The 9245-nt window shown below is 39.8% G+C and overlaps 1 protein-coding gene across 1 annotated transcript; it reads left to right on the plus strand.

Moving 5' to 3' along the window:
* Positions 1 to 7073: 7073 nt before the first annotated feature.
* LOC117769788 lies at positions 7074 to 8579 on the plus strand. The gene is made up of 3 exons (XM_034598928.1): positions 7074 to 7114; positions 7466 to 8433; positions 8564 to 8579. The coding sequence occupies exons 1-3, from the start codon at positions 7085 to 7087 to the stop codon at positions 8577 to 8579; spliced, it is 1014 nt and encodes a 337-aa protein (XP_034454819.1). The 5' UTR covers positions 7074 to 7084.
* The last annotated feature ends 666 nt before the right edge of the window (positions 8580 to 9245 follow it).

Below are 9245 nucleotides of genomic sequence, written 5' to 3' on the forward strand. Positions count from 1 at the left end.
TAAACTCCATTAGCTTTATTTCAAAAATCACACATAGATGAATGCACTGTTTTCTTAAAAAACTGTGACATACCCTTAGAAAGAATTCAAGCAGCGGCCACTAGGGTCTGAAGGACAGATAGGAAAGACGTTGTTTTGTCTAGAAAATGCGCATGCCATACTGAAAGCTCACAAGCTGTCAGCCGATTCAAGGCTTGTTTTAAAACACCAAACCAAACACTGTCAGAATGTGAAGATTTGTCCCAGCTACTGTCAAAGGAGGGACGAAACTGGGAGCGGCTCCTCATCATTGGCGAATTCCAGTGCCTTGAGGCTGGGACCAGCCTGTGCACTAGCCACGTGACTCCCCCTCCTGCTGAAGTTCTACCTATTATTATAAATATTGCACCCACCGTCCGCTCGGGGCGACTCTTGACTTCCCTGGCGGTATTAGGCGGCTTGCGGGTTGTACGTTGAGTGCCCATAGCTATGTAGTAGCTGTTCATTGCTTCTAAATAAATACTTTTTTGAACCAGACCGACTCTACCATCTCTACCTAAGGAAAAAAGAACACGACAGTACAAGTTATTGAGAAAGTAATGTTAGTCTGTTATGCTCTTCACAGTCTTTCGTTGCATCCAATCTAGTAACTTCCTCTAATTTGGCACACACACACAGACACACGCATAACTCTTCACCTCATTATCTCTACAGGTCGTAAACATTCCAATAGGTGGGGGAAGGGTGTTATCTCTTTGGCCAGCCACCATTTTGAAAGCACGCTGACTCACACAGACACACACACATACCTATCTTTGTTTAGCAATTAGACCGTTAGTAATTTGTGTTTTTATACTTTATTATATTCATAATAAATGTTTTTCTTTTGTGGTATATTCAGCTAACATAGATTGTTAATGACATGTTCATAATTAGGGGGCCCCTTGTTAATGACATATTCATGGTTAGGGGGCCCCTCGTTTCCTGACTCTCAGAGGAATCTAATTATTATTCGATATGATACTTGTTAAGTTCTCTGTGACCCGGAGAAACTCTCTTTGACCTGTTAGATAGAGGGGTTTCCATCTTTAAGTAGGAAGTGGATAGAGGGGTTTCCATCTTTAAGTAGGAAGCATGTTTTGTATTAGAGGCCCCTATGTATGACGTCATTTTGTCTTATTTCCTGGGCGGAAACAACTTCCCTATATGAAGGCTTGTCCGGCACCGGCGAGGTAGACTTCTTCATTGGCCAAGAACGTCTCCGGGTATACCTAGGTACCCGTCCTGACCTGTAACTTCTGTGTAATAAACCTTATTATACAAGCAAGAACGGTGTCCGCGGAGATTCCTTCATCATCATCTTCAACATCACTGCTGCTTAAATATACGACAAATTTGGCGTCACGAACTCTGGACGTGCTGTGGCCTGCGGCATCTCCAAGACCTTCACACACGGTGAGCATTTCTCACTTGACTGGACGCTGGTTCATTCATTGAGGCTGTTGTGTGTCTGCTGTCTGGTCACACCGTAAAGAACCTTTTCTTTTTATGGACATGTCATGTTGTGTTGATGTTTGAAGTGAAGCTCCGTGCTAAATTTGATTTTATTTGCGTAGTGCACAACGCAAATAAAGGGGGGATTATTATAAGAGAAGATAAAAAGTGAAGAAAGGAAATAACATAAATACAAGAGATGTATTGTATGTGTAGAATAGCTTCATTGTAACGATAAGGTGAGCTAAATAACATTGTGCAAGATTAATGAAGATTGGGCCCTCAACTTCTTAACGGTAAGACATGTGTAGATTAGTCACTGCGTGACAGTTGGCTTTGGCATAGTCAGGAATTGAGTTAAAAAGAGAAAATTGGGATAATCCTGGATCCAGGAAATTTGAATAAATAAATATAAACAGTGATAAGGGACAGAGTAATGAGAGAGAAATAGGATCAAAGAGATGATCAGGGAAAGACGCCGCAGAATCTGGATATAGAAGCCCTCAGGAAGAGGAGCTGTTAGAATGGGCCGCAAAACCTCACCACAGGTCAGTTTAATAAACTGGAGATTGTAGAATTAAAAATTCGATTGTATGTTCTCACTCTGAACATTTGTTGACGAACAGTGTCTGATGCAGCCTCTCATCGAATATTTACATCTCATAGGTAGCATAAATTTAAAAGAATAAGAGAGAAAAGTGCGCGGCAAAAAGCATGCTATATGAATGTATGGTATGAATGAGTTGTTTTGGGGAATATAAGATGAGTGCTGTTTGTGTTTTTGGGTTGAATTTGCAGTGTTTTTCATTGTGTGGCAATGTGTGTGCGTTCATGAACAGGGAGACATCTCCCAGCCGTATCCTGTGTGTGTGTGTGAAGCTGGTCATTACTGTGTTCCAGCTGTGTGTGACAAACTGTAGGGGGTTGGTCTATGTGGTTTAGGTTAATAAATAAGATTTTATGATTGAATAAACATATATAGGTTGTGGTTGATAACGGGAAATTTGATAACTTATAAGGAAAGATATTCTGCTTTCTGTATTAAATAAAACAATGAGCCTCTTCCAGAGGACGTAATGAATCATGTGGGTCTAGCTTTCCCTCCCTCCACTCGCCCCCACCTTCCCCATGTGTCGCACTGGTGTGTGTGTGTGTGACAGGCTCGCTCTCTCTCTCTCTCGTGTATAAAGAGAAAAAATAACCTCTGTGATTAACACCCTCTTGTGAGACGCAGGGGCAGAGTCACAAAGTTTTTAAAACCAATTCTTTAATGGGGTTTAGTTTAAGCTAAAAAAGACAGTTTGTTTGTTTGTTTGTTTGTGGGACAGCGAGATTGTGCAGACAGTATTAGGAAATATTATTGTTTGTTTGATTCAGCTAGATTGGATATGTTTGTAGTTCTAAAATTTCTTTAATCGCTAAAGCTTTTTGATTCATTTGGTTTTCATTAAATTCTACAATGCTTAGTTAGGGGTTTAATTTGGGAGCAAATTGAGTTTAATTTGACATTTTGGACTTTAAATACTGGATAATGATAATTTTGATAGGAGAGATAGTTAGAATTTGTTTTAAGGTGATAACGAGAGGAAATTGGTTGCATTGACTAGAGAATACAAATATGCTGGTATCAAGAGTGTCCACATCTACACTACGGGCTGGTATAAATAAGAATAACATATCTGTTTTTCCTCACTGGGACTGACACATGTGCTGTGTGCAGGCAGAGAGTCATACAGATATATATTGGTTTATGAAAGGACTGTTGAGTTATTAATACAGCCGTGAATAAATAATAAACTATTGAGAACTTTAAAGATATTATTAGAGTGAAATAAACTAAATTATATATTGATGATGCATGGTATGGGATTATTACTGGTATTTAAAGGGGAAAAACATCTATTGACCTAAATGCTGGCAGATAACGTGTGCAAATGTGTGCAAATCATACTGAATCGCTTATGATGCTGTTCAAAGGACCTAATGGGTTCATAGGATACTAAATCATTGCCTGTTTCTTTCCCTTATCCATTTACGGTGAGTGGGAATTGAGGCCGGTGCATCACACAGATTGAGGCTTGCTGACATCTGCGTGTGCAGCTCCTGTCTCCAGTCTGATCAAGGCCGGTACAGTTTATCCAAAAATAAATAAATAAATAAATAAATAAATAAATAAATAAATAAATAAATAAAAGGCTTGGCAACGGACTGACCAGTTAATACATTTAACTAATTAATAGAATATGATTGTTTGGTCTAAACTCTGCTGTCAGTTGCAGATGTGAGTTTTATTGTTTGTGCGTGGTTTATTCTGATCTGTGCTGTGTTGGAGATTCACTATTGTGACTGTTTGACGATTTGAGGTGAATATTGGGTGATAATTAGGTGATTGTCTTGCTGCGACCAAGAGCGCATTTGGTGACAGTGAGTCACTTGTGAGAGTGTGATCTTTTTGTCAAATATTATAAGCGGACTTTGGGTTGTGCTATTACATCAATGAGCTTTTGATTCCTTTGGAGTTGGCAAATCAATTTCATTTTTATTATTGGCTGTGGTGTCTTAATGGTTGTAATACATGAATTGATGAATTGATTAATTTGTTAGTTGGTTGATTGACTGATTGAGTGCTTGATTGATTTGTTGATTGATTAATTGGTTAGTTGACTGATTTGTTAATTGTTTGATTGATTGATTTGTTAATTGTTTAATTGATTGATTGGTTAATTGGTTGATTGATTGAAAAAAAAAAAAAAAAGGGGGGAGATAAGTAATCTAAATAGCTTTAAGTAGTTTTAATCTTAGCAATTACTTTTTAATTTACAATAAGGGAACATAAGGAAGCCGTTACAATGGGGAAAAAGGGCACTAAAAGTCCAAAAGTAACTACTCCTGTTGATGTAGTACAGAAGAATAATCCTTTAGTTAAAGGCATCGCAAACATTGCAAAAAATATCGGAAAAATGGCATAAATTCTGGCCTGAAATTGACCAACCATGGCCAGTAGAGGGGACTCTTAACCCAGATGTAATTATAATAATGGAGGTACTTGTGTCCACATACAAGGCAGAGAAGGAAAAGATGGAAAATGAGAAGGTGGACAAGGAAAAGATGGAAAATGAGAAGGTGGACAAGGAAAAGATGGAAAATGAGAAGCTGGACAAGGAAAAGATGGAAAATGAGAAGGTAGACAAGGAAAGGATGGAAAATGAGAAGGTGGAGAAGGAAAGGATGGAAAAGAGAGGAGATGATACCACTAAATGACAGTGAGAATGGAGACAGCGATGAAGATTTGGAGACCAGGACTCCTTCATCTTCAAGAAAGTTTTGTCCTGCGACATTCAGTACTGAAATAGAAGAGGATGTACGGAGGACTTTAAGAGAGGTCGAAAGAAGTATGGACCGATGCTCCTATGACTTGGGAAAAACTAGTAGTCCAGAAAGACAAAGAACACTGGAGAACCAGTTAGAGGAGTTGCAGATACGGAGGGATGAGCTGCAGAAAGAAGTCTCCCAACTATTGGGCATGAAAAATGCATTGCGCTCAAGAAAACAGTTGACACTCAAGAAGCAGAGAAATACTCTAGGCTTAGATCAGATTTACAAGCCCTCCCATTGCGTGAGGCGGACCTGGAGTATTGGACTGATGGGTCCTGTTATCGTGTGGGCGATAAATTGAGTGCTGGCTATGCAGTAGTAAAAGCCCAAGGAACTGGATTTGTTGTTGAGAAGGCTGAAGTGATACCACAGCCTGCATCTGCACAGCTTGCTGAGCTTGTGGGGCTAACTGAAAAGTGTTTGTTGGCAGAAGGTAAGCGAGTGACAATATATACCGACTCTGCATATGCACATAATGTGTGCCACTTGTTTGGATCGGTGTGGAAGAACCGAGGATTTAAGAAAACGGATGGTTCTCCAATACAGCATCACGCCCAAATCATGAAATTGTTACATGCTATGATGAAGCCTAAAGAAATAGCAATAGCTAAATGCACGGCACATAAGATTGATGCGTCAAAGGTTTCATAAGGGAATAGAGCGGCTGATGAAGCTGCAAAAGCAGTCACTGGAGCAGATAAATTGGGCAAAGTTCTTCTGGTCACTCATGAAGTGAACTTGGAAGACAAAATTACGCTTAAGGATGTGATTTTAATTCAGGAAGCTGCTCCTGAAATGGATAAACAGTTGTGGCTAGACCGAGGTGCCACCCGAGATTCTACTGGACTTTGGAGAAATCATGAGGGGCTGATAATAGCACCTCCAGACTTGTTGGGTCTAATGATTCAGGAGGCACATGGGTTGGCTCACGTTGCAAGGGGGGAAGTTAGGAGAAAAATTACAAAGGAGTATGGTTTTTGGGCACCATGTTTGCTTGAACAGATTGATTATGTCATAGGCAGGTGCACTATCTGTCTGAAAAACAATGTTCGGAGGGGAGTGATGGTTCCTCCTGGTCACATTCCAACTCAGAGGGGTCCTATGCCTGAACTAGTTGTGGACAATGTTGATGATTCTGTGCACATTTCTGATGATGCTAGAAATGACTTCGCAGTTAATGAACAGGAAAGAAGATTTAGTGACATTGTCTTTCAACATGTCCCAGACACAGCAGGACCTATTTCAGTTGCCTGCGAAGCGCCAGAGATATCAAAGGGCTGTGACTCCGCTGCAGGACAACTCAGGGATCCAGTTAGACCAAGGAGCCCGAGACCAGTTAGGAAAAGGGTTAAACCAAACCGTTACTAGAACCAGGGTTGAAGTAACCTTGGGGAAGTCAGTTCAGCTTCCATGTCAGTGTACAGGAGAAAATAGTGATGAAGGGAAACTTAGAGTTGAGTGGAAAGATAGCCATGGTAGGGTTCTAGTTCTGTTAGGGACATCACCATTAAGGAAGTATACGTTAATTAATGATAAAAGGAGACTGAAGGTTGAGGGAGATTGTAGTCTTTATGTATATAGGCCTCAACAGGAAGATCAAGGTGATTATAGGTGTTCTTTTTATGATCCACGTTTTGGAAGTGAGCGGTCTGAGTTGGGATTTAGAGTTCGTATAGTGTCTCTAGTGATAATAGGTGAGAATAAGAATATAGACCTTCAAGATGTTGGGGAAACAAGAGAATTGACGACGATGACATCAACTCCCCAGACGAAAGCTGGGAAAATGGAAGGGAAATCTACCCTTTTAGTGTTAAAAGTTATTGAAGGTATAAATGTATCGCATTTAACTACAGTGGCGCCTCAGATGATTTCTATAACGCCACCTCCTTTGAATACTGTGATCAGAGTTAAGTTAGGAGGAACAGCTTACCTTCCTTGTCGATGTGGAAGGTGGAATGTTGGTAGTAACATTCCTCCCAAGTGGGAAAATAGTCGTGGTGAAGATGTGTTGTTGACAAGACCTGAAGTTGATATTGTGCCTCGTGATCAAAGGAAGTATGTTTTGTATAATGACATGAGGTGGTTGAAAATTAAAGATGATTGTTCACTTGTCCTGCGTAAAGTTACATGGGAAGACCAAGGGGAATACATGTGTACTTATTTAGAACCGGAGTTTAAATTTGTTCCATATCAAAATTATTGGATAAAAGGTCATATAACTCGTAAAGTGACACTCATGATAAAAGATTTGAGTCCTATTGGAGTTTTCACGGTTACTAAAGGGGTTCAGGAACAATTTACCACAGTAATCACTCCAAGGCTGAATAGTACACAGATGAAGCTTGTTACTTTAGCTCCAGAAACAACTAAGAGTGTTCATACATCAACTCAGGCTACTACTCTAGCTATGACTTTGAAGGGGATGAATGCTACAACAGTGACGACATCTTTGACGTCTACGACATTTGTAAATGTGACGCAGACATCTGACATGACACCTTTGACATTTAAGGATGTGGTTAATGTAACCCAGAAGCTAATGTTAAAGATAGAGCCTAGGGTGAACAGTAGTAATGAGATTGTTGAAGTTAGAGAACAGATGATGGAAGAGAATGATGCAGATTCATCTGTGACAGCTCAGAGGACTATTTCAGACGTAGATAATGATTTCTTTGACTCTGATCGGACACCAGAACACATGACTGATCAATACCATACATTACAAAAGAGAGAAACTAAATGGAAGGCGTTTGGGTTTGATCCTTCAGTATTACAAATTGCAGACCCATGGGCAAGTAGGAACTTATGGTTCCAGCAATTAACGCATTCCGTAAGATCGGTTACGAATTGGAATGGTCCATGTGTGGTAAAGATTCCATCGCCGAACTCATGGCCTTCAATTTTAGAGACTGTACCAGAACCACTAACCGCTATATGCCAAAGTTATGCACTATCGTGGCTGTTGTATCAGCAGCAGTCAGCAGAAGATATAGTGATGGCTTGGTCAGTACATCTGTTTAGGCCTAGATCTACTTGTTCTTGGTTGGGGGAATTACCATATGTAAATTTACTTGATCAGCATGAAAATATCAAAACGGCGGTCCCTGATATAATGGAAGTGACATCAGTGAGAGCTAACAGCTGTTTTTGTTCAAATAATACTCATGATGGGCCGGGAATGTTTATGGGGATATCAGATTGTGACGAATATATGATGGACTTGGGTAAGCGTGGACATAAGATGAGTAATGATTCGTATGAAGTAACTTTTTATGTACCACATCACAGACAGAATATAACTTTAAGGGTGCAGATCCAAAGTTTGCCTGGGAATGTGACTATAGGGAATTTCAAGGATATTTGGTGGGTTTGTGGTGATAAGGCATATATATTTCTACCGTATGGGTGGACAGGATGCTGTTATATGACAATGTTGAAACTCCCATATGAGGTTTTTACTATGCAGAAGGGAAAAGGGCCAGATGAGGTCCAATCTAATGTCGTTTCCGGAAGTAGGAAGAAACGGGAGATGGCACAGTTTAACAATTTGGAATCGTACCATTGGAGAATAAGTCTAACAGAGAAGTGGGCTATAGGATTATTTCCATGGTATGGGGTGACATTCTTGGCAGATCACATTGATAATATTACCTATACCCTACAGGGTTTTGCAAACGAAACCATAAAAGGTTTTGAATATTTGTCAAATACTCAGAAAAGCCACAGACTGACGTTGCTAAAACATGACATGGCTCTAGACTATATTTTGGCCAAACAAGGTGGCCTATGTGTGGCTTTGAACTTAACTGGGAATGCTTCCTATACTTTGATTCCTGATAGTTCTGATAATATGACTAGTGTTATAGATGCATTGAAGCTTATAAGGGATGCATTTGGCCCGTCGGAAAATGCTGGATGGTCTGCAAATGCTTGGTTGCAAGACAAATTAGGGCCAGTAGGAGCAGTGTTAGTTCAGGTTTTGGCAGCACTTGTTCTAACGTTGAGTGTGATGTTTTGTTTTTGCACGCTGTTGTTGACCTTTGCGAAGGTTATGATATTGAGATGGGTTGGAGTTGTGATGCCCGGTGATCAAACTCAGATGCCATTATTATGTGGTGCTGACACGGACCTTGATGAGGACGACGTGATAAGGGTGGATGTATATCCATTTTGAATATCTGATGTTATTATAATCCTAACATTTACCTCTGTTATTGCTTAGTTATTTTGTAGTTTCTTCTTATATTAGTGGTGTGTTACAGGGGGGAAATGGACAATATGACTTATACTTTCACATTTACTTAAAGAGTGTTAATCTATATTTGATGTTTAATTTGTATCTGTTTTGTATGCAAAAGATACTGGTTTTCTTTTCTTTCATTCTAGAACATATTGGG

Source organism: Hippoglossus hippoglossus, chromosome 10 (genome assembly GCF_009819705.1).
Source record: "Hippoglossus hippoglossus isolate fHipHip1 chromosome 10, fHipHip1.pri, whole genome shotgun sequence".
Classification (NCBI taxonomy): Eukaryota; Metazoa; Chordata; class Actinopteri; order Pleuronectiformes; family Pleuronectidae; genus Hippoglossus; species Hippoglossus hippoglossus.